Below are 25,877 nucleotides of genomic sequence, written 5' to 3'. Positions count from 1 at the left end.
GAAGACACATGCACCTAATGAGGCAGACATTGCCCTGGGAGTGCAAGCACATAATTGTAAGTGATAATGTTGTAGTGGTTAACTCGAAATAATGCTGCAGGTAGCGAAGGTTATCTGTGCACACAATTTTTTTTACTGCTTGGAAGTCTTAGCATGACTTAAATTGTTGTGTGCAGTTTCATTGTGTTCTGCTTATTACACTGTGTACCTTGTGAGTTTTATAAGAACTGGTGTCAATTCTGTTGATCTTATTCTTAACATCTCAGAGAGCAGCGCAGGCCAAATACACTTTACCAAGAGCTCAGCTTTCATGATGAAAACATGGCTGAGGGCGAAGAAGGCTCAGATGTTACAGGTGAGTTGTTAGTGGGACTGTGCAGGCAAGGGGGCACCAGAGGGGTTTTAGCTTGTTCTGTAGCTTACCCTGCTCCCTTTGCACTAGCTTACCATTTCACAAATGTAACTGTAACTTGTAGAATGATCAAAGCCGCAAGTTCTTTTTAGTCTTATCTCTTATAAGGGAGCTAAAGATTAGGAGATGCAAAAGGGCTTGTATTGTGCTTTACAAGCCACTTGGGTCCTCGCAAAACTGAAGCAGACTTTGGGTTCTCAAGTTTGTGAGCCACTTGTGTCCTCTAATCTAAATCTCCTTATTGCATTTGTGGTGTATCGGGCTGTTCTTCACCTTTAATGCTTATTAACTTTTGGGAAGGGATTATCTTGATTGTTGTTTGCTAATGAATGGAACCAATAAGAAAAAGGCCTTGTTTTAACAAGTCAGGCAATTTGTTGTTTCCTCTTTGTGCCTTGTATAAACACTAACAGTGCTTACTGACAATATTTCTGCTTGTGTGCTCAATAAATGCCGCCATAAGGAAACTATGTTCATCCGGGAGAGTATGCATCATCAGGTTAGTCCTGGCAACTCGGTGAACTCGCTTCAGGCATGATCGCAGCATGTCTGATCACACCTTGATGCTCTCCCTCAGCGTGCCTTGCTGTATATATTGGCTGCTGCATCCTTGTTGCAGCTCAGTTTCTCAGATGGGCATTTGCTGGTGGGGCAAGAAGCCAAGACTCTTGCATTTGTATGTGTTGCTGTAATTGCTACACAGCAGAATTTGAGCCCATGGAGAGGAATTAAGCTGCGCTTTATGCAAGAATTTCCTGTGGGAAATCCTAGAAAATTTATTTCTATAAATAAATGAGGAATTTATTCTGTACTGGCAACCAATCTAGACAAATTTTTTTCTGCAGTTTCAGAACATCTGCAGTGACTAAAGCTTGACTAAGCTTGGAGAACATGCGTTGTATGAAATTGAAATTGGCATGATAACAGGAAATGTTGACACTTGAGAAACTGAACTGAGCATGCTCCTTGGCTTTGGCAGTTTGCTGTACGCATGTGCAGGCTTATTCCTGGATGGGTTTCATGCAGTGCTTGTCTTTTTCTGTGTGGTTCTCTCGAATGAGTGCACGATTTTGCTTCCTCCCATTTTTCTTTTCCTTGTTTCTGCTTCTTTTTTTTAAATCTCTCCTTTTCTTCTCAGACAGTGACGCAGAAAGTGAGCCAGATAATCATGGTGGCAAAAATGGTAGGCCTCTGTGGCATTTTTGTCCATTTTGTTTTTCCCCATGCTTAGCAGTATGTTGTATGTTATTGCTCGTTCTGGCTGTGACCCTTTGCTCCAGGGTGCTTGTTTCAGTTATTGCTTGCTTGCTTGGATGCATATGTACAAGACACATACCCTAAATTTTAGTATTTTTGACATCTTCTAGTTGTCAATCTTAATCCGACAAAGCCGAAGCACTATTCCATACCAATGAAAATTAAAACAACACGGTCACCTTTGTGGCCATGGAGAGTACACATGTGGCAAAGGAAGCTGCAATTAAATGTTATTTGATTTATAAATTCTTTAGTATAGCAATTACTTGTATAATGATTGGTTTGCTGAGCTATCCACCACTGACAGTTTGCTTCAACATGTCAGAAATGCTACAACGGTGTTTGTTCTACGTTTCCCTTGGTAAAATAATCATTTTGTGTTAGCAGACTCAGCATATCAAAAACTATATGTTGGGTGTTGTGGAGTTAAGGTATCCTGCACAGCATATTTAAAGGCAGTAGAATCCTTTTATCCTCCTCCTACACCAAATTAAGCTTGCTGAAACATAGTGGAATGCAGCACTAAGGTAGTATTTTGTTTTGGAGAGAGTGTCATTAACACTCCCAAATGTATGCCCCAAGTGGCCCTGGCATTTTTTTTGGACAGGCTTGCAAAAGTGCCACAAACTGTCTGATGATCTACATGGTGACAGTACTTGTAATTTCTTGCATTTGCAGTAGCTTCCATTTTATTCTTACTACACTACAGGCAGATTTCGCACACAACACTGCTTTGTTCTCTCTTGAGTGCCAATGCCAGTGTTTTATTGAACATTAGAAGACCGAAAAATACATCTTGCAAAATTAGGGCGAAAAGAGCAGCAGTAAGTGCAGAATCACTATTTAAATTTGTCAGAATAAAAACATAGTGCACCGTACAAATAGACAATTGCTTGGTAAAGAAAGATGGGCAGCATCGGCAGTCATTCTAACCAGGACTACGTAAAACCTCATTAATTCATATTTCACGGATCGAAGAGAAATGTCTGAATTAACCGAATATTGAGTTACCGACAGGCTGGACAGGCCACCATTGGAATCTGAACCTGGCAACGTTTAACTTTAGAACGTTATCTAGTGAGGCGAGTCTAGCAGTGTTATTGGAGGAATTAGAGGGTAGTAAATGGGATATAATAGGGCTCAGTGAGGTTAGGAGGACAAAAGAAGCATATACAGTGCTAAAAAGCGGGCACGTACTGTGCTACCGGGGCTCAGTGGAGAGACGAGAACTAGGAGTCGGATTCCTGATTAATAAGGAAATAGCTGGTAACATACAGGAATTCTATAGCATTAACGAGAGGGTGGCAGGTCTTGTTGTGAAACTTGATAAGAGGTACAAATTGAAGGTGGTACAAGTCTATGCCCCTACATGCAGTCATGATGACCAGGAAGTCGAAAGCTTTTATGAAGACGTGGAATCGGCGATGGGTAAAGTCAAAACAAAATACACTATACTGATGGGCGACTTCAATGCCAGGGTAGGCAAGAAGCAGGCTGGAGACAAGTCAGTGGGGGAATATGGCATAGGCTCTAGGAATAGCAGAGGAGAGCTATTAGTAGAGTTTGCAGAACAGAATAATATGCAGAAAATGAATACCTTTTTCCGCAAGCGGGTTAGCCGAAAGTGGACGTGGAGGAGCCCGAATGGTGAAACTAGAAATGAAATCGACTTCATACTCTGCGCGAACCCTGGCATCATACAAGATGTAGACGTGCTCGGCAAGGTACGCTGCAGTGACCATAGGATGGTAAGAACTCGAATTAGCCTAGACTTGAGGAGGGAACGGAAGAAACTGGTACACAAGAAGCCAATCAATGAGTTAGCGGTAAGAGGGAAACTAGAGGAATTCCGGATCAAGCTACAGAACAGGTATTCGGTTTTAACTCAAGAAGAGCACCTTAGTGTTGAAACAATGAACGACAATCTCATGGGCAACATTAAGCAGTGCGCAGTAGAAGTCAGTGGTAGCGCCGTTAGACAGGAAACCAGTAAGCTATCGCAGGAGACGAAAGATCTGATCAAGAAACGCCAATGTATGAAAGCCTCTAACCCTACAGCTAGAATAGAGCTGGCAGAACTTTCTAAGCTAATCAACAAGCGTAAGACAGTGGACATCAGGAACTATAATATGGATAGAATTGAACAGGCTCTCAGGAACGGAGGAAGCCTAAAAACAGTGAAGAAGAAACTAGGAATAGGCAAGAATCAGATGTGTGCATTAAGAGACAAAGCCGGCAATATCGTTACTAATATGGATGAGATAGTTCAAGTGGCTGAGGAGTTCTATAGAGATTTATACAGTACCAGTGGCACCCACGATGATAGTGGAAGAGAGAATAGCCTAAAGGAATTCGAAATCCCACAGGTAACGCCAGAAGAAGTAAACAAAGCCTTAAGAGCTATGCAAAAGGGGAAGGCAGCTGGGGAGGATCAGGTAACAGCAGATTTGTTGAAGGATGGTGGTCTGATTGTTCTAGAGAAACTGGCCACCCTGTATATGCAATGCCTCATAACCTCGAGTGTACCGGAATCTTGGAAGAACGCTAGCATAATCCTAATCCATAAGAAAGGGACGCCAAAGACTTGAAAAATTATAGACCGATCAGCTTACTGTCCGTTTCCTACAAAGCATTTACTAAGGTAATCGCAAATAGAATCAGGAACACCTTAGACTTCTGTCAGCCAAAGGACCAGGCAAGATTCCGTAAAGGCTACTCAACAATAGACCATATTCACACTATCAATCAGGTGATAGAGAAATGTGCAGAATATAACCAACCCTTATATATAGCTTTCATTGATTACGAGAAAGCGGTTGATTCAGTCGAAACTTCAGTAGTCATGGAGGCATTACGGAATCAGGGTGTAGATGAGCCATATGTAAAAATACTGGAAGATATCTATAGTGGCTCCACAGCCACCGTAGTCCTCCACAAAGAAAACAACAAAATCCCAATAAAGAAAGGCGTCAGACAGGGAGATACGATCTCTCCAATGCTATTCACAGCATGTTTACAGGAGGTATTCAGAGACCTGGGGTGGGAAGAATTGGGGATAAAAGTTGATGGAGAATACCTTAGCAACTTGTGATTCACTGATGATATTGCCTTGCTTAGTAACTCAGGAGACCAATTGCAATGCATGCTCACTGACCTGGAGAGGCAAAGCAGAAGGGTGGGTCTTAAAATTAATCTGCAGAAAACTAAAGTAATGTTTAACAGTCTCGGAAGAGAACAGCAATTTACGATAGGTAGCGAGGCACTGGAAGTGGTAAGGGAATACATCTACTTAGGGCAGGTAGTGACCACGGATCCGGATCATGAGACTGAAATAACCAGGAGAATAAGAATGGGCTGGGGTGCGTTTGGCAGGCATTCTCAAATCATGAACAGCAGGTTGCCACTATTCCTCAAAAGGAAAGTGTATAACAGCTGTGTGTTACCACTACTCATATATGGGACAGAAACCTGGAGGCTTACGAAAAGGGTTCTGCTGAAATTGAGGACGACGCAACGAGCTATAGAAAGAAGAATGAAAGGTGTAACGTTAAGGAATAAGAAAAGAGCAGATTGGGTGAGGCAACAAACTCGGGTAAGTGACACCTTAGTTGAAATCGAGAAGAAGAAATGGGCATGGGCCGGACATGTAATGAGGAGGGAAGATAACCGATGGTCATTAAGGGTAACAGACTGGATTCGAAGGGAAGGGAAGCGTAGCAGGGGGCGGCAGAAAGTTGGGTGGGCGGATGACATTAAGACGTTTGCAGGCACAACATGGCCACAATTAGTACATGACCGGGGTAGTTGGAGAAGTATGGGAGAGGCCTTTGCCCTGCAGTGGGCGTAACTAGGCTGATGATGATGATGATGATGATGATGATGATGATGAGTTACCGAGGGTATAAAGAAAACAAACAAATGCTTACTACGTTAACACACCCTTATTTACTGAATGCATCAGCAAATCCTGTTTATATTTTGCAAGAAAGCAGTGCAGAAGCTTCAATTCTTGTCATCTCATGACTGATTAGTGCTTGCAGTGGTGAAGGCCTGACGATCGATTTCCTTAGCAGCATAGTTGTGGCTTCATCTGAGACGGGCTTTCCACTACCGTGCGCACATCCTGATTAGTTTTTCACCAGTACCGTATACCGCCCATAGCAATGTAAATGGTACTAATCATCCTCGACAGCTTTGCATTCGGTAAAAACGATGCTACTGTTTGCTGCAACCACTGCGGACGAAACCGCGGTAGCTGTCGACGTGATCATGTACGGAGACCTTGCTGTTCTGAAGGCACACGGCCGACGTGCGTAAAGGGTCAAAACGAAACCACGGTTTGCTGCAACCGCTGCGGACGAAACCGTGGCAGCTATCAATACGATCATGGTTGGGGAATACTCAGTCATAAAGGCATGCCGCCAATGCGGTGCTATGCATGGCTGTAAACTCAAGAATAAAGGCTTTAAAGGCACATATAAGCACACAACGTTTTGGTGTTGCTGTCATTCATGTATGATTTCTACTGAGTACTATGGCGATGCGAACTCCGTCGTTCCGTTTTGGTGGATGCTAACGCCATTTTCGCTCTTTTGCGTCTCACATTTGCGGCGATCCACGCTCGCTGAGCTCTGAGAGTTGTCCGAGTTAACCGATTTGCAGCTGAATGCATTGGACTTTACGAGAGTTTCATTGAAATAAATAATGCATATGCCTGTCAAAACCAAAGGGCGAGTCCTAATTATTCGATTTTCCAAATTAACGAGGTTTTACTGTATAGTCTTCTACTAGATCGACAGTGTTGGTTGCCACGTTAACAGTGTAAAGCTGTACAGGGCGCAGTGTTGTTTTCAGGATGCCATTTCCATCAAGCATCCACCATAACTATGTTCTGGTGGCAGGACTTAATTAGGCTCGGAGCGTGCAGCTATTCCTCATGTGGTTGATGGATTATTTCCACTTGGCGCATGCTGAGCAGAATAACTGTACTGGTAAACATGATGTCAGGGGCATCATAATGTATCACATTTATTATGAATAATTCTTTTGTAAGTTTCCTAGAGCTTGTAGATTTTTTGGCAATAACATGCTACCATTAAAAGGGAAAGCACTTCAGCACACTGCTAGATTAAAAACTGTTGTTATCATGTACATCCCATGCTAGAGGAAATCAATAAACCATTCAGAAAGTGCCACATAATAATTATGTAGATGCCTACTTAACCGATTTTTTTTTCTTTTAAACCTAACATATCATAGCATTACCTTCCCAATTTATCTTTGTTTTAAAGCCTCTATCATGGAATCCTTTTATAGTGTTTTCATGCCAGGCAGTCTGCCTCATATTGAGTTCTGTTCATTTCGTTTCATTTCATTTCATTTCATTTTATTACCTTAAGGACCCCTCTAAGGGGTGTTACATAAGGGGTGGATATGCAGAAAAAAAACTTTTGTTTTTTTGACAAGGGTAACCACATGTTAATTTCGCAACAGGTAGTCTGTTACATAAATAATCTGTCTCTCATCACCACATAGCTGCCTCCTAGGGAACTCTCATGAGTGATTACTAGACGCATAGGCACGCTGAAATCGAAAAGGCACTTTTGTATTGCAATGTTCAGTTTAAGCTTTCGGCAGTGCTAGGAACCAAACAGGCCATGTGACTAGAGATATTTTGTTTTATCACCACACGGTGGCATATTCTGCAGCCTGTTTAGCCCAGTAATTAACTAATTTTGGTGGCAGCTTCTTGAATTCATGTCCCGTAGCCCTACCTTTACTCTAAGTGGCTGTCACATGTTTGCAAAGCTTGCCCTGCAGCAAACGCCTTGTGAGAGATGAAGTTGATTGTGAGCTGCCCATTTGGTTGGTACAGCAGTACAAGGAATATTTAGCAAGTAGGTTACTTGTGGCATGATTGTGAACTTGCTTAAGTTTGTTTGAGCTTGACAAAGTTATGTTGGTAAAGCAAACTTGGGTTTAATACTGTCCATTTTTGCTTTCTCTTGCTCTTTTTATGACTTGTTTGCTTGATTTCACTTATAAAATATTATAGGTACCAACAAACCCAAACACTGTAAAAGAAGTGGTGTGATACATTCTATTGGCTGATATTATAGGCAATTGCAGTCTTCATTTCCTAATGTCTTTGTCTCACATCTTGTAAACATTGTATAGCAGTGTGTGTTGTCATTTCGCACTGCAAATAGAAGCTTTGTGCTAGAACTAGGCCATTTGTCTATTGATGTGCCTAAGCTCTGCACTTTCTCTGCCCATTTATTTGTGTTTGTGTTTGTTGTGCTTGTTTAGTATTTGTATTGCACGTTAATTTGCAATGGTTTGCTTTTCATAGCTTGTGTTGTTGTGTTTTGCTTGTGATGCTTTTGCTTGAAAGCATCTTGTCTCATGTTCTGTCTGGTGTATTTCGATGGGGGCGAAATGCGAAAACACCCATGTGCTTAGATTTAGGTGCACGTTAAAGAACCCCAGGTGGTCAAAATTTCCGGAGTCCTCCACTACGGCGTGCCTCATAATCAGAAAGTGGTTTTGGCACGTAAAACCCCAAATATTATTATTATTATGTCTGGTGTATTTTCCTGAAAGGATTCATTCCTAAAATTCTTTGAATAATAGCTGCTTTTGCAATATCCTTTGCAAGGAATGCAGTGTTGTATAACAGTTAAGTAACAAACTTGTTTCCTCTGTTTTTGCACGTCCTTACTGACAGTTACTGACAACATATTCGGTAAGCATAACCCATCTGTATTTTTAACAGTCATTTGGCATGAATATAGATGCTGTCTATGTACAGGTCCGAGTACAAAGTTCTTGCTTACACTTAGCTATTGTTTTAGATTATGTAAACTGCTGTAATTGTAATTGAAAAGCAGTGTCATTATCTAATAAAACAAATTGTATTTATTCAAGCACGTTCTCGTCAGCATATTCTCTGTGTACCTATTCTTGCAATTTTTGTCTCCTGAGTGTTGCCTCACCCTTGCTTTTTCTTTTCTTTTAAAGCCCCTCATAACAGTAAGCATCTTCCTAAAGCCAAGCTTTACACTGTTTTACAGTGTGCGCTGCCTAGAACTGGAAAGCCTTATGACTTCTATGCTTAGCACTGATTGCTTATGCTTTGTGCAGTTGCATACTGTAGGAGCCATTGTTTCCTAGATATGGTGCATGTGTACAGTTAATAAAGTCAGCCATTTTTTTAGACATAGTCAATTAGCAAGACCACGAAGTTTGTAAATCATTTGATATCTGACCAGGTTGTTTGATTTGTAAAAACAGGGTCTTTCACTTAACCCTTTGAGGATCGATTTTCTTCACCATATGTGACCGCCCAGGGTCGATTTTTTTTATTGCAGATTTCAATTCTTCTTACTTACTCTACTTAATATATTGAAAAAATTTACCGCAATTTTTCTAGGGTGACCGTAAAGTGAGAAAAAATATTTAGCGTTGGTATATATGTACTCTTCATTCTTGAATAATAACAATAAAGAAGGAAATAAACTTATAAGAATTAAAAATTTGATGCATTCTTATACACATAGTTCAAGGCCTTGAAAATGCGCACACGAGAATATTTCGCAAAACTCGAATGTTCCTGCTCTTACACTAATATCTAATATGTACGTCCATGGCGTAATCAAACTGCGTAGGTGCACTCATTCAAGAAAACAGTGGGGTTGTGTGCCTGTCAAAAAAGCACAACCTGTGACAAACTTCCGCTAATCTTCATCTTATCGCCAACCAGAGGCAATTAGTTTTCGTGAGTGTCAAAACAAAGAAACAAAAAAAAAAGCAAGGGATACACATGCATGCCGGCATCCTTCCTATGCGAACCCCTGTGAGCTCTAAACGAGTGAGAAAGGGGCGGTTGCCCTTTCAGAGATTAGTAACGAGATAGCCATCAGTTTTGCAAGTGCAAGAAGCCGAAACCGCCCGCGGAACAAAACCCGAAGCGCCGCCCGCCCCCGCGCGCCAATGCGTGAGCTGTAGTATATAGATGTGCGGGAGCAAACTAGCTCTAAAACAAACCATACAACGAAAACCGAGAGAGGGAGGTGCAAGAAAGAAATTCCCTGTATTCCCACATAGTGGCAACACATGACAGAAAAGAAAAAGTTAGGAAATTGACGCGCTTTTTAAACGTACAGATGGCGCTGTAAATATACGACGTCGACCCTTTTTAGACTTGTTCGGGCGTCGTATATTTATGTCACTGACCCTCAAAGGGTTAAAAGCTGCTCAAACAAATATAATAAATAAAGCACTGCAAAGCTAAGCTCCTGAAGCTATCACTTCAATATCTGGATTTTGTCAAATAATGTGTATAGTGCTTTTATTAAAGGCTATTTTCACTGATATATGCTAATTCATGCAGGCATGGGAAAGGAGGTTGAAAACATCATCATGGAGAACATTGAGCTCCTTGCCACAAAGTAAGTGGTACTTTTGTTGTGTGGGCAATTTGTTATTGCATCTGCTATCTGGGAGTAGCTGCATGCTGCCGAGTTCATGGAAGGGTGTTTGCTGCTCACGAGAGGCATCGTAACATTGTTAGTTGTTGTGTATGGTGGTGCTTAGCAATACGGTTGCCAAAGGCAGCTCAAGAGAAGTTCACAGGGACTAACACATGATTTGTTTCACCATTTATGCCCATTGCATGCCCATATTAACACCTAGTTGTTTCTGCTTCTAGGAATGCGCTAAACATTGTTAAAGACGACCTAATCGCCAGGGTTGACCTTCTCACCAGGTGAGTTTGATGCCAAGGCTACTGCTGCTGCTGCTGCGTTTCTTTTATGAGCTCCCATATCCCCCTACTGGAAATGTCGTGCCTCATTCGAGCATTCAGGCTGTGAAATATCTGCAGTGCCAAACTTTTTACATGTGCTGAGTGCAAGTAGCACATGTCATTTCATTTCTGTGAAATAAGTTATTTTTTAAACACATGTGTCAATCATAATCAACATGATTGCAGAAAATGAGGCCAGGAGTTATGAACATATTAGGTTTACACAAGTTTGAGGATTCAGAGTAGTGCAGCACTACTTTCGGTATATCTTTTGAACTGAATGAATACTTCGAAATTGGCGTGTCGTTTGTCACTTTCGAACTAGCGTAGAGTCTTGTGTCATAATTTACCACACTTAAGTAGGCTGTAGCTTTCTGCACACATTTCATGTTTTGTACACTTTGCCCAGCTACCTGTTGAATGCTCATATAACTATGTATGTGATGTAAAATGACGGTTTAAGGACTTTGCAATAAGCTTAAGCAGTCATACCAAAAAATGTGCCTTCTGACTTTTCACATTTGGATGTGAAATACTAGAAGTTCTTGAAGCACATAGTGAAGCGTAAGCAAGGAATTACACTCTGTACAGTTCCTAATTGATTAGTCTTAAATTATAAATTATACGCTGAAACATAAAAAGATTTTACAGGGCAGTTAAAGGGCGCTTTAAATTTGAGCCATGAATAAGCTGCATGCCAAAACGAGTGTCCTTGATTTTCATCTGGGCAATTTCACCCCTACCTCCAATCCAATAAGCTGCATGTGCTATGGGAAGACCAGAGGCTCTCTTTTCTACCCATTTTCCCTGCCATTGACTGCTTGGGTGCTGGCAAACCATGGTAATTTGCAGGGCTGTTTTCTTGGTGGTTAGCATTCTTTTTGGAGTATGAAGCTACAGCAACTGCCACAAGATAAGCACTTTTTTATGTACATAGCTATAGTTTTACTCTTTTCTGTCAAAAGATCAGGCTTGTGCATTAGCTGTTTGCAGTCGTCTTGAGTAAAATCTATTAGGGGCCACTGTGCCATCACTGTGTCACCTTCACAGTGGTGGCATAGTTTCACATTGAAAGAAAAAATTCTATGCATTGCTGGTGTGAATGCTAGTGAATTCTCAAGCCAAGCAGATGGTGCGCGGTCCCTGCATGCGCCTTCCTTACGGCAGCTTACGAGTACTGCAGTTGCTCTCTGCGTGAATCTGCAGCAGTTACTCAGTGGCTATGAAATTGTGCTGCTGTGCATGAGGTCACAGTTTCTAATTGCCGGTTGTGGCGTCCACATTCTCATTGGGGAAAAATGCAGCAATGCTCATGTATCGTGCTTTGGGTGCACATTAATTGCCCAGGTAATTAAAATTAACCTCTAGCACTCTGCTATGGCTCATAGCCAGTGTCGCTTCAGAATGATAAACCTGATCTATGAATTGATCAATCGGTCAATGAATTCGTCAATCAATCACTATGTTAAGGTCACAAGCAAATTGACTCATGTCTTTTGGTGCAGGACAGTTGTGTGCAAGACATGTTCATATGCTTGGAGACACCAGTTCCACCCTTTACCATTTTTGCTTCAAGATTATGCTGCACTGCCATGCTAATTTGCCTTGCAGAGAAATGACTGGAGGGAAGGTTTCATGCAGGGGCTTTCTCATCACAGGTGGCTTTCTTGCACTCAGTTGATTATGTTTACTGGCTCATTTGTCATGTGCCCACTAGTTGCCTTTAATACCCCTTGTTTACCCTTCTGGCAGCTCACTATGCCAATTGTTAATTCCTGCATATCTTAGTATATGAGGAGATTGTAAGATGGAACCGTTGGCAAATGGGCTGCTCTTGCAATCTAGTGTGCAAAGGCTTTGAAAGGATCACTGCTTTCAACATAACTTTGCTGGTTTGTCTTTATGTCACAAGCACTTGGTTACAATTGTTTTGTGTAGGTTGTGATAAGGTGCCAGGTCATTGACAAGTTTGCATACGACAGCAACTGGTGAATTGTCTCTAACTTCCTAGAATTAAAGCTCATCATCTAAGAGTGGAATTGAAATGTGAGGATATTTCGTATAACTAGAATTTACTTCATAAAATTCTGCACCCATCCATTTTTTTCTTAACACTGAGATGTATTGCACAATGGGAAAGTCATGATACAGAGTACCATATGTTCTTGGTGGCAACCACGTTTCTTTCAGCAAAGCTAGCATTGGAACATTTTCAGGTAAAACATCCCTTCCCCTCTCCTTTCTTTTTTTCAGTGAAAAAGAGATCCTTCAGAGTGAAGTGAAAGCACTGGAGCATGCACGAGATTCTCAGAAGCAGAAGATTCATGAACTGGAAGACGAACTCAGGAAGATCAGAGAGGAACTTGAAAAAATGAAGGCTGCCAAGTCTGATGATGAGGTTTGCACTTATCTTCCTGTCCAGTGTTCACCATTAGTGTGTGCTGTAAAGCTGCTCAGTGTAGTTAGTTGAAGGTTGAAAGAACTGTGACGTGAACTTTGAGCTTGGATGTGTCTTGCCGTTTATTTAAAACAGCACTCTCCTTAAATTTATTTATACGTACTGCAGGCTGTGGTTGGGCTCAAGCAAGAGTGAAGAACAAGTAAACATAGAATGCAATGAACAGCATGTTTAGCACATAAGATAACAAGATCGTGGAAAATTTAGCGTAGGTTTATTACAAAGTATAAGTACGAACTATGTAACGTACAGTGATGTATTGTGAGCATGTTACATACGAAAGTTGATGTCTATTCTATAACATCAATGACATATTCAACCGATGTAGAGGAGAGATGGCTACCTCTGGTAGCTTGTTCCAGTAACCTATTGCAGCTGGAAACAAAGAATACTTGGGAAGTTGATCACATTATCATGCTGCGAGCTTTGTAAACAATACCTAGGTCTTCATTGGCATGACACTAGGCTGTACGACATATTTGCGGACATCTACACCAGTCCGATGTGGGCATTTGCACTGACTCGCGAAGGACTAGACGATGCGACTAGACTGGAGTATGCTCCTGTGCTCCAGTTTAGTTGTGCTGTGGGGTGTGGACTAGCACTCTTCTGCACCAGATTGACCACAAGATAGTAGCCAAACCCAAATTACGCATTTTGAAGCACTATCAATAGCTCAATATGAAGCGGTGCCTGCCAAGTCGTCTAGTCAGGAGTGAGTGCAAACTGGTGTGCGTCCTTTGTAGGTGCTAACCAACATTCCTTGCGAAGTGTGGCTGGCACATGAATACGGAGGGGTGAGAAAATGCACTCTGGCGAGCATACGTATGGTCTAGACTTTACACCTATGCAGAACACAAAACTGGCCAGAATAAGATGAGCATCTATTGAGTAAAAATTCGTCTGCAGGACTGCATATTTAAATCCAAACCATATGCAGTACTGGGACAAGTGTGACATGCAGGTGTGGTTGATTTAATTTGTGTAATAGCTAACAGGCTGTTGTTTTCTCCTTGTTGTAGATGTACATTCTGAAACTGGCAAGTATTTACTATCAGGGTCTCTTGACAATTCTTGTAGTTCTCTTGTGTGTAACATAATTGACTTGTGTCAGTTTTGTATTCTTGTAGAATAACTGAGTGTCCAGCGTTCTGTACAAAAAATATGTATTTTTTAAATCTCTGGTTATTTGTTCGGCACAGGGATACTGTAGGATTAGTAAAAAGAAGATGCAGCCTGAGCATTGTGTTATGTGTGCATAACACAATGCACACATAACACATGTGTTATATGTTGTAAGTACTACAACAGAGAGGGGAAATAGGATCTGCTTAAAGGTAACTTCGCAACAGGTGGCAGGTTAATATGCTCTACCTTGCAGCTTGCATGCTAAGGCTCATAGTTTTCCATACGAGCTCCATTTTTATTCCAGCTTGTTAAGCTGTCATAATTTTTGTTTTTGGTTATATAAAGCCGGGCTATGCTATAAACAACATTATACACTACCAAACGGGCTGGGGCAATATTGCAGACTGGGAAACAAAATCGGGAGGTCTTTTTTTCTTTTTTATCACGTATGTTCTGAAAATAATGCAGATGACTGGAGGTCATAAAAAATAAAATGAATGACATGAGCACTGCAATAACCTACATATGTGATGATTCACGTACGAGTGTGCAATGGCCTGTGCACACGGGCCAGCATAATTATTCTTTCAAGTTTGCTTCTGTCTTATAAGTGATCAAATCCTGTTTATAGGTGGTTTTGTAAAACTCCCTGTTTTATATACATGTAGCATTTGTGCGCATACTGCTGTATTGTCAATTGTAATGGAAAATTGCTGTTGCTTATCATCTTGACCTCCAGAAAAGAGAGTTCGACAAGCCTATTAGACTAGGGTTTCCATCTGCTCTAGAAAAAAGGAAGTTGAGATATGGCATGGGCCAAGTCAGGCTACCACTGAATAGGGAGCAATTTAAAGCTAAAAATCTTTTTAAAAATATATCCTTGATATAAACCACGATCTGATTATGAGACATGCTGTATGGGACTCCAGATTAATTTTGGCCACCTGGAGTTCTTTACCATGCGTCTAAATCTAAATCCTTAGTGTGTTTGCATTTCGCCCTCATAGAAATGTGTCCAGTTCAGCTGCGATAGAACATGCAAATTCGAGTTCAGCAGTGCGACGCCATAACCACTAAGCTGTTACGGCAGGTAGCAATTTAAAGCTCTTGGCTGTCATGTCGAGGTCACTGCGTATCCCTTCTGTGCAAAAGCCCCATGTCATCAAACACACATGAGCTGAAATACCATATTTAGCTTTCCTTGAATGCAGCTGACCAGGATAATAGTAAAGACAACTGCTAGAAAGAGCAAATGGTATTTATTGCTTATGTCCAGCTCCTACCCAGGCTCACTGTAGGTAGCACTTAGAGGTAAATAGGGGATTTACCTCTAAAACAGAGGCATGTTTTGAAATTTCGATGTGTGGTGGCACAAAGAAAAAGAAACTGCTACTATTACTTCTCCATAATTCAGTCAAACAGCACAGAAGCAGTGACTTGTTTGTTGCGAGGCCCGTGGTTCTCTCTTCATAGAGAACTGCCACATTTTTCATCTGAGTGTGTTCTTCTCCAATGCTTAAGTCCTGAAATTGTGGAGGGTCACTGCTAAATAACTTGGTTTCCTATTCTTGAGGTTGTTGTGGTTGCCGTAGTTCGTACATACGTGTGTGGGGGTCGCACTTGGATGTCCACTCGTCACAATGCTGCACTACAGCTCTCTTGAGATCACTGCTTTGGGATGCCACTTGCAGCAGGAAGATGTTCCAATGGCTCAGCGCAAGCGTTTCACCCGAGTGGAGATGGCTCGTGTGCTCATGGAGAGGAACCAGTACAAGGAGCGCTACATGGAGCTGCAGGAGGCCATTCGGTGGACAGGCATGATCAAGGCATCACGCACAGACCCCACTGCGGACCCAAAGAAGAACCGATCCTCCATTTGGAAGATGTAAGTGCCCTGCCTCCTCTCCGGTTGCATGTAATGCTGCCACTTCTCTTTGGCATGGCTATGGTACATGTTGCTTTACGATTTGGTACACTCTGGTTGCTTTAATTGTTTCAGATCTCATTTGATTTGAACCTGCTTGCCATTCTTGTGCAGTTAATAAGGTCTTGCTATATATTGAAGGTGCACAAGGCAACAGAATGTGACAAAGGGTACATGCACGTCATCTATGAAACTCGTGACAACAGATATGATATTTTCTCACTATTAAAAGAAATAGTAAAGTAAGACAGGAAAGTGGTTGCACGCTTACAAATGCTTGTCCATCTTTTGAATCGTAACAGCATCCCACATTTTGCATTCTCTCTGTTCTTAGTACATTCGCTAACTGGTAATTCGGGCTCAGTGGAGACTCTCCATCAAAGCATCTAAATAATTAGGAGTCGGAAATACCGGATTTTCTCAAAAAAAAAAAGATAGGTTATTCCACAAGTGGTAAAAAATGGTGTGCTGTATTCTTGGATCGTTACTTTCGTAGATACAGTTGAAACCCGCGATAACAAAATCTTACGACAACAAAATTCTCGAGACAACAAAATATTTTCATATTCCCGGCGAACACCCATAGAATTCAATGCATTTCGTACTTGACAGTGAAAAAAAATGTCACTGTACTACAGTCTCGCATGAACAAAATTATCCAAAACCTAACCCCGCATATTACCTACTCACGTAGGACTAGCAGGCTTCAAAATGAGCTCAAATGTGATTGAACTAAAATTGCTTAACATACCACTACATTACGCTTGTCTGGGCACCACCATTTTTGTTTCAAGAACAACCATGTGCTGGAAGTGATCGCATGTGCTGGAAACACGTCATGGCCACCATCTTGTTTGTTGATCGCCCGTTTGAAGTGGGACACATGTTGCTGTTGACATGTGATGTTGGTTTTTGCACACCTAGTGCAGTGCATAGTGTGCGCCTATGTGAGAAAAACACGGAAACCCACGTCCCATTGACGTGGAATTGTTTATGACGCTTGAGATAGCGCTCGCAGCATGGAGTGCCGCACATTGGACTGTGATTGAGTGATCGTCCGGTAATACGCCTTCTTTGCTTCAAGAATATTGATTTTGGTGCCGCCTGACAGGCACCTCACGTGGATTTGGTGCCGGACATAGATTTGCGTGAAGGGGCTGTAATCTCAATTGATTGCCTTCAGGTATACGAGGTGCAATCACTTTTTCACTCGGCACTGAATGAGTCTGTGCCTAGGGGTGACAGCATGCGCTGGAGAAATGCTGCTGCATGCGTGGAGCGCTGTTGCTCTGCGTCCGGTGCCGAGTTATGCAAAATCTCGCAAAAGTGATCGTATCTCCAAAAGCAATTGACCGAGAATACTGCTCCATGGCAGTGCTGCCACTGCTGATAAACACATGCGGCGCACTTTGTACTGTCGGCATTGCAGTTCTATATCCTCGAGCAAAGCTTGCCAAAGAAGGCTGACAGAATTTTGACAGTAAAGTTTCGTTGTGCGATGCATTACTCATCTGTGCTGTCTCATTTCACAACAACAAAATTCCCACGAAAGCGAATTTGTTCACATTCACCGCTGATTTCTTTGTTGCAAGGTTCAACTGTACCTTCATTTTTGCAGGGCTACTGCAAGATAGAATAGCATTTGTGAGTAATGGCATTCCAGGTGCTTTACTACGCGTGCTGTCTTATCACAGTGCATAAACATTGCTGCCCTTTGATGCGTCCTATGCTAGCCATGCGGAATATCGCGAAAATGAAAGCATATTTCGAAAGTGATCATCTAAGGATATGGCCAATGTTTACCAGAGTGTGTTGCTGTGTGCTAACATGCTTGCCCTTGGCCTAGTCATTTCATGGCCATAATTTTCTAGCAATGCCTTTCATTCTATTCTTTTTCACGCTTTTTGTGCTTTGTAAGTTGTCAGAGTGACGCTCCGCATGCCTTGTCAATGGGATCAGCCAGCCATGAAGAGCGGATGATAAGAGTGGCATAAAATCAAGTAGACAGCATCACTATGAAAACGAGACCTGTATCATGAGCATTGTCATGCTGTGGCTACATATAAACAAATGTAGTCAATACATGCAACCGAATATTCATTGGCGACTACTAGGTTGACTAGGCTTCGCTAGTTCTGGTTTTGCAGAGCGCCGGTGACATGGTTGACGATCATCCAGGCAATGGCTCAGAATGGAAATATAGCTATTTCTGCTTGACACAGTAGCCACATTAGCTCACAGTCGCGCTGCCGGAGTCAGAATTATCGCACGACACGCTGTAATGGTATCTGAAATTTCGGCCGTTCTTATACATTAAGTATATGGGGCTAGTGGCGAGGCCACAAGATTGTCCAAATAATCAAGCATGTGCAAATTATCGGTGTCCAAATGATCGGTGGTTGACTATTTCACTGTGATGTAGCGCTGTTCAGACATTTAAGCACAGGTGCTTACTTAGCAGTGGTTTTAGTGAACTTGCGTGGCAATGGAAACTGTGTATATTGCAAATATTGCAGAGGGAAACCAAATTGAATATATTGTGGCACTAAATTGATGTTCCATTGTAGCAGAAAGTAACCATTATTTTATTTTGCTCATTAAGCATAGCGTAAGGTGGGGTGTTTTGGTCTTGCCGTGAATATCAACATAATGCTGTGTCTTCTCTTTGTAACTCTCCTCCTGTCTTCCTCTAGTGTATAGCTGCAAATGGTGATGAGACTGTGGCTCTCGCTATGCTTGTGCTATACACAGGGGCTGAAAGTAATTGTGGTGGCACTGTTCTTGATGTAAGTTGTTAAACATCTTGCTTATGCTGCTTCTTCGTCATGATCGGTGGTGGCATTTCTTTCTTCTCTTCTTTTCTCACGCATTCGCATTTGAAGCACAAAGTGAGTACTGCAAGTTGTCCAGTAATAGCCTGCAGTGCTAAGCATCCTTTGTTGTGCTTTATTGTGTTTCTTTTGCATGATTTGGCTTTGCACTTCACATTGTTTTGTTTGCGCTGCCGAACTGCAATCTCTTTTGCCGACTTTAATTCATATTTAGCTCCGCAGTATTTTGGCTTGTGGAAGAAGTGTTTATTTTGGTTCTTTCAGATTTCACAACATTAAATGTGGTGAAATTCTGGCTTGATTTCATCAGCTATGTTCTATATTGAAATTAGTGTACTTTTGAATCTCTTGCACCGCAGTTGAATATCCGAGATCAAAGTTTTAGAAAAATCACAAAAAATTATTAGAACACAAAGCAAAACGAAAGCATCAAACATCATGTGACATTGTGCAAACTTGCTACGGTGGCATTCACATGCTTATCATTTTTGCCTATCTAAAGCTGGTTACTCAGTTGACAGCACTGTTGAGTGAGTCGGTGTCGTCGTACTTTAGGAGGTTCAAAGAGGCAGAACATTATCTGAGCTTGAACAACGGCTTCCTTCATGTTAACTGAGCTTGAAGCTTAGAAGTTTGCCTAAATTAAGAACAACTTCTGCGAATATTTAAAGAAAGTTTTGATAGGACCTGTCACTCATACAGATTGAATGCTTGTATTTGCTATGCTCTAGTAGGCCTGCCGAACTGTGTTTGATCCGGGCCTGTCTCTCATTTTTCTTATGCTCTCAAGGAATACACAGTACATTATTTTAAACATATATTGTCATTGACAGTTCTGCGAGGTCTTGCTGTGCTGTGGTAACATTGCACCTCTGCTAGAAGCTCACTGAAGAGTATTTCCTGTTTCATAACTTGCTTCGCATTTTTGTATGTGTTGGTGTGTCTGCTGCTTTTGCGGCAACACTTTCTGTGAATGGTTTGTGTCCAATGAAGTGCTCACATCTTTGGCATTGCTCCGTGGTGCCAGGATGTAGCCTGATAACTGTAACTAATCTGCTCTCGCAAGTGAGGCTGTTAAGTTTTCTGAAAGAAGACGGAAAGAGCCCCTGGGCTGCAGCAATTCAGCAGAACAACTGGCTACTTATGAAGAACTTTCAGATCTGTTCTGCCCTCTTTATTCAAGGCAAGTACCTATCAGTGAATTTTGATGTGCTGGAGCAGCACAGCTGCTACAACCTCGAAATGTAGCCCTTATGGTTGTCTCGCAACATACTGTTGAGAGCAGCAGGCAAGTCTTCACTAAAGTAGTAGCTGAACTGTGCCACCATGCTAATGTTGCAGTGGCTGTGGTTTAGGCTTGTTATAAGTCAATGTGATTCCCTATGTGAATTGACATTCCTGCAACAACGGCACATAGGCACGACATGGCTAGATGTTGTGGCAGTGCAGTTTTGTTGCCATGTGTGGGCACAAAGCATTAGTCACTTGTCTGGATGCTATCAGAGCAGGAGGAAAAACCCTTATCTTCTAGCACGTTAGACAACCTCAAGGGGTCAAAATTAATCCAGAACTTCCCACTATGGCATTTCTCATAGCAAAAGCATTTTAGGTGATGTTAAATGTCATCAGCCAGAATCTTCACATTACCTATATGGCATTCTTATTGTATATGTGTAATATGCCAGTCTACTTTAACTTTGTACCCTCTGTAGTGCCTCTTTTAGTGGTGGATAGACCTTCTCATGTTTATAGTACAATTGAGCCCAATGTAGGCAATTTGTACTTATAATAAAAAAAATGTTGTTAAATATTTCAGTAAGTTAAAGTTTTTATGTTTCAGCAGCAAAAGTTACTTCACAGTTCTGTGGATAACATCTGTAATCTATAATCAATCTATACCAATCAATCTATAAGCATTTATGAACAGGATTGGGAAAGGGACTTGACCACTAATTATGGAATCAAAAGCATTGGCAAATGCAGTAGAGATTGCACCTAAAGCGGAGCTTTCACGTTAACTGTAGCTACTGCAGTGGTCACCACGACATGGCGCCACATGTGCACGAGTACAAGTATGGTCACACTAGCAGCAAAACAAACATAGCGTGCTGGCAGCGGCAGAACACACACTGCAACAGGAGGTGAGCAGCAGGACTTTCCTGCCATGCAGTGAATGAGTCTTGGAGATATTTTGTGGCAGGTCATATGCCACCGATCAGGGAGACCAATGAAAAGTAGCCAATTTATTCATGTGGGGTAGCTTTGCGAGGAACTACTGCTCTCTCTCGACTCTGCCGGTGACCACATAGCTGCCCCTGTCACAGAGACACCGGCACGATTTTACGCACCAACATTGGCTAGTTATACTGCAAGTGACATTCTGCTTGTGGTTTTCCATTAGTGTGGCTATACTTGCTGCCGCCACTAAATATAAGTTTGTTACCTTGAAGTTTGACTGTATTGGCCTTTATACTCATTTTCCGAAAATGTCTACAGCAAAGTCAGTATGTAATTTATTTTGCAATGTCTGCAATAGTTCTTTAATTTCTGTTTTTCAGGCAAACTATCATCTGACCCTACTCATGATGACTCATTCACTTTGTGTTTTTGTATGGAGCACAAAGGAATCTGGAGCGAAAATTTCAAGATATCAGTGTGTCAAGAACATTTCTTGCAACATATAGGCGACCCTGCTGCAAAAGGCTCTGGCTCATATACACGCACCTGTATTAATGTTTCTAGTGAAGACAAGTGCAGGGAGGCTTGTGATGTCATGATGTAATGGTTGCTTACAGTGCAAGGTATTGCAAGAAAACATCGATATTAAAAGATAAACTTATTTCTCTGGTACTGGACCTGGCTACTGCTGAGATCAAAGTTTATTGCTTTAAAAAGGAAGAGGAACTGATTGCTACCATTTGAAAATGACCAGTGGTGCAATAGTGCCATGATATGATGGTGAAGTTTCATACAGACTTGGTGTCTTTGGTGATTTATTGCGCCAAGATGGTCACATTGAAGCCCACGACAATGAACACCAGACGCCATATGCTTTCCACCCAAATGAACACTGCAAGATAAATAATTCCCACTGTAATACCACCTTTGGGAAACGTCACATTCGCTTCAAAGGCTTGTACCAGTAAGGTCTCAGACAAGGAATTGACTCCAGATAGTGAACTATTTGAGTAGGTAGAAAAGGAGATAGGTCTTCCTCATTGACAGAGACTTTCAATATGAAATAGTTTTTGGCAAGAGAATATCAATGCTTCTAATGCCCTCAGGGATGAATAAATGTGCCTAGCTGCTTTGATCTGATGCCATTGTGTCAAAGCAGCTCCCAAATGACTACCCACATAGAGAGAGCCATACCGAAGCTCAGAGTGTTCATATTATTCCAGTGTGTGCTACCTGTGAGCTTTTCTTTTAACCCCTTCAGAGCCATACTACAGTCGAACCCACTTATAACAATATTCAGGTGCCACAAAAATTCCATTGTTATAACCAATAATTGTTATAACCCGGTTGCATGAAAACATCAAAATAGGAGGATGGCAGAGCTGTTGTGAGAAAACAATAATGGAGGGGAGGCCGGTGCCCCACCACCTTCCTCTCCACCACCTTCCTCCCCACCACCTTCCTCCATCTGGCTGCTGATTCTGTTCCCTCGTTTATTTATTTATGCATACGCTGTATCTGTTTTATTTGCTGTATTTTGAACTTCAATTATTATAAGCAACTTTTTGTATTTGTTTATTTTTTTCATTAACTTCGTGTTTTCTGATGTCTGTCGTTGCTATGTTGCCAAAATGTATTAATTCATGCAATGTTAAATTACTAATAGGAGGTCCCCCTGACAGTTCTTGTAACTCCGGGACCTCCTTCTGTACTAATGATGAATGATGATGAAATAAAAAACTGCTTCCTGGGTGCTCCAATCGCGTGTAACAAGCTGCAGCTGCCGGCGTTGAAGAATGGCACTGCTATAACCACTGCAAAGAGGTGTCACGGGTGCCATTGCGTTGGTGGCCCCAAAAAGGGCCTTTTAAATATTGCGAAAACGCTGCCATGGCAGCCTGTCAGCTTGAGAAATCCAGAAGAAACGCTGAGGTGAGATTGCCACAGGCATCTCACCACGTGGTTCTTACTGGCTTGCACGAGAAAACCCTACGTCCCTCAGCCTTGCATGCTTTATGCAAAGCTTGCCGACATCCTTCTCCAGGGCATCCAGGTGCTCCATGTAGTGCAGCAGAAGGTTCCTCGCGAAAATGAAGCCCCGGAGCGCCTGAATCATCTGCTGGGCCTCTTGTGAGGACAACGTTGAGGCAGCCACCCCTACCACATCATCGTTGCCATCGCTGCCGTCGCTATCTGATGCAAGCATGTTCGCTACGATCGCCTCATCGGTTAGAAGCACTTAGTTTCCAAATCTACAGCTGTGCACTTTCTTTTCATCGGCAACGTTGTACATTGCCAATGATCAGTGGGTAGATCAGCCACCTTCTGTTTCGGCGGTGAGAAACCGCGTGGCCAGGAATGATTTCCGATGCAAACAACGAAGACCAATGCGAGCGATTAAGCTGTTTGCAAAACACTGAATGAGGAACCAGCGAGCATCATGCGAGCAACCTGTGAGCAGCACAGTTGGTGCAGTCCATTCGTTTTTCGGAGGGTGGGGCGGCGTAGAGCTGTGGGTACAGCCCATTCTTGTTCAGAGGGAGGAAGGGAAATGGGAGAGAGGCGCGTGGAGATGGCTAGAAAATGAGCGCGCGGTGGCTGTTGAAGCAGCGGTCCATTGCGCAGCAGCTCGAATTTCTCGTTTTCTGTTTCTTTTTTTTCTTTTCAAAGATTTCTCATTTCACTACCTTTCAGCTCGGACAGCCAGCAGCCAAACTTCATCGTTATAACCAATAATGCAGCATTGGGGCATTGTGGTAAGTGGGTTATTTCACCATGGAAAACATACAAAAGTTTATGGTGCTGCAGCTTATCATTGTTATAACCGATATATTGTTAAAACCGGTATCATTAAAAGTGGGTTCGACTGTATATCCAGAAGTCTGACCAAGAATGTCCAAATTGTGTTTAAAGAACCCAGTTGCAAGGATGTTTTAGTTACAGAAAAAAAAAAATTGCTCCTGTTTGTGCTTCCTCTAAGATTGTGTGCTTCCATCTACCAGAAGCATGAGAAACCACTGAGACGAAACCTGCTCGACCATGGCATTGCTAAAAAATGAAAAGTACTGTTGATGAGCTGAGCTCTTGCTTGGCCATCTTTACCAGAAATGTGGGGACAAACCCAGCTTCTCCATGGTACGGAGGGGGTTAAGGAGAGCTGGGGATCAGTGCTTTGAAACTGTTGAGAAGCTTGTAGTCATGAGCTGTGCAATTGTTAATCTCTAGCCTCCTGTCAAGCTAAAACGTATATCTGTGTGAGTAGGCAACAAAAGGAGTCATCAAATGTACGTGCAATAATGGACTTATTAGACTTTCTGTATATTAGAGTGGCCAGTCTTCCTTTTTGAACACTGTGGAACTGCATGTGCATGTGGGCACAGTGGAAGTGATGGTCATGCTCTTAAAGAGCAAGGTACAGTGAACACAAAACAAGTACACGAGATAGCGTGGTTTACTAATGAAAAAGCTGCCTTTTGACTGTATGCAATAGTGCTGCATTTAGTGGTTTTATAGATGTGTGTGAGTACCTGAATAAGGGGAGAGGTAACTATTTTTCTTTCTGAAGGTGGAAAGCAGTGAATGCAATGGAAAAATCCAATGAAACTAATATGTAACTTAGAAGCACATTGTATGTCGACTAAATAAAAGTATTTCTATAACATTGCGTTTACATGTTTTGACTGCTTCTTGTCACATGGCTTAGGCATGTTGTAAGCACACACACACACACAAAAAAAAAAAGAAAAGTGAAAAAGATGATATGGTGCTATCATTTTTTGTGCTGTTGACATGAAGTTGAAACAACCAGCTCAAGTTCAGGTATTGGATGATGTCTAAAAGTACCATGTTTGGGAACCGCATTTCAAACATCTAAAATCAGTCAGTGGCACGGTCCAAATGTGCATGCTTGCGAAGATGTCAGCTACCATTGTACTTATTCATGTAACATTTTAGGATCAGAAGTTTTATATCCAGTAGTTGTGAGCATTGACATGATGCACACGCATGTCTGGAGACGTTCAAGTGTTTGCGTGACATTCAAGTTGGAGATCAGTTCCACTAAAAGCAGAGGATAATGCTTTTATTAGGAATAATTCGAATGATATGAAAGGCACAAAAATAGCAAAATAACAATAAGCAAGAGTGTAAGGCAGATTTTATACTAACATCATACCGTGTTGATGAAGCAGTGCACTGACCAGGGCAAGGTGGAGAGAGACAACAATACAAGACACCTTGTCCTGATCAGTGTGCTGCTTCACCAACACAGTATGATGATCAATCACCAACTTGCCCAACTTTGCATATTACTGAATTTTATACTAACAGTGATAAATTGTAAGCACACTAAAAAAGTTTTTATTTGCAGTAGCAGTAGGAAGCAGCCCAGCAGCTACTACTTGTGCATAAAATAAGTCGGGGTTGTTGCTGGTTTTCTGCATGCACTAACACCTTTTGTAGCTACATGCTACATTTGGGTAGATGACAATTTTCTCTATTATGACCCTTCCTCCACTTTGCGGGATTCCACAGAACTGATTTTCCATATTCAGTGTCCCTGTGCTTCAAATTGTTGAATAATTCGCCCTCATGCTGTGATCTGCCAGCCTCTTGGTTGGTTAGTTCAGTTGGTAGAGTGGCTGCCCCACAAAGGTATTGGTGCCAGATTCTGGACTAAGACGAGTTTTTTCTCAACTGCGGAGCCTTCATTGCAAGAAATCTGTATGGGTTTCCTTTGTAGCGATGTGCCACATTCGGGTGGATGACACTTTTCCTCTTTCAATAACTTTTTGCATGTGTTATTTTGCACACTTTAGGTGAATATTTGGGTGGCACATTGTGCATTGAGCGGTATGGCTCGACTTGATCCTCACCAGTGTCAT

The 25,877-nt window shown here is 41.9% G+C and overlaps 1 protein-coding gene across 10 annotated transcripts in view; it reads left to right on the top strand.

Annotated features, from left to right (window-relative positions):
* Positions 1–25,877, top strand: part of syd (JNK-interacting protein syd) — a 95,805-nt gene that overhangs the window by 21,630 nt on the left and 48,298 nt on the right. For 4 of the 10 annotated variants that reach the window (XM_065434321.2, XM_065434320.1, XM_065434319.2 and 1 more), the window contains exons 8-15: positions 267–355; positions 1,551–1,595; positions 8,397–8,414; positions 10,062–10,119; positions 10,380–10,436; positions 12,729–12,873; positions 13,956–13,973; positions 15,753–15,946. In XM_065434321.2, coding sequence (XP_065290393.1) covers positions 267–355; positions 1,551–1,595; positions 8,397–8,414; positions 10,062–10,119; positions 10,380–10,436; positions 12,729–12,873; positions 13,956–13,973; positions 15,753–15,946 — 624 coding nt within the window. The remainder of the gene's footprint in view (positions 1–266; positions 356–1,550; positions 1,596–8,396; positions 8,415–10,061; positions 10,120–10,379; positions 10,437–12,728; positions 12,874–13,955; positions 13,974–15,752; positions 15,947–25,877) is intronic. The other 6 variants (XM_070535224.1, XM_070535226.1, XM_065434324.1 and 3 more) reach the window with 5 other exon arrangements.

The sequence above is a fragment of the Dermacentor albipictus genome, chromosome 3, assembly GCF_038994185.2.
Source record: "Dermacentor albipictus isolate Rhodes 1998 colony chromosome 3, USDA_Dalb.pri_finalv2, whole genome shotgun sequence".
In the NCBI taxonomy this organism is placed as follows: Eukaryota; Metazoa; Arthropoda; class Arachnida; order Ixodida; family Ixodidae; genus Dermacentor; species Dermacentor albipictus.
This window is presented reverse-complemented; position numbering and strand designations above follow the sequence as displayed.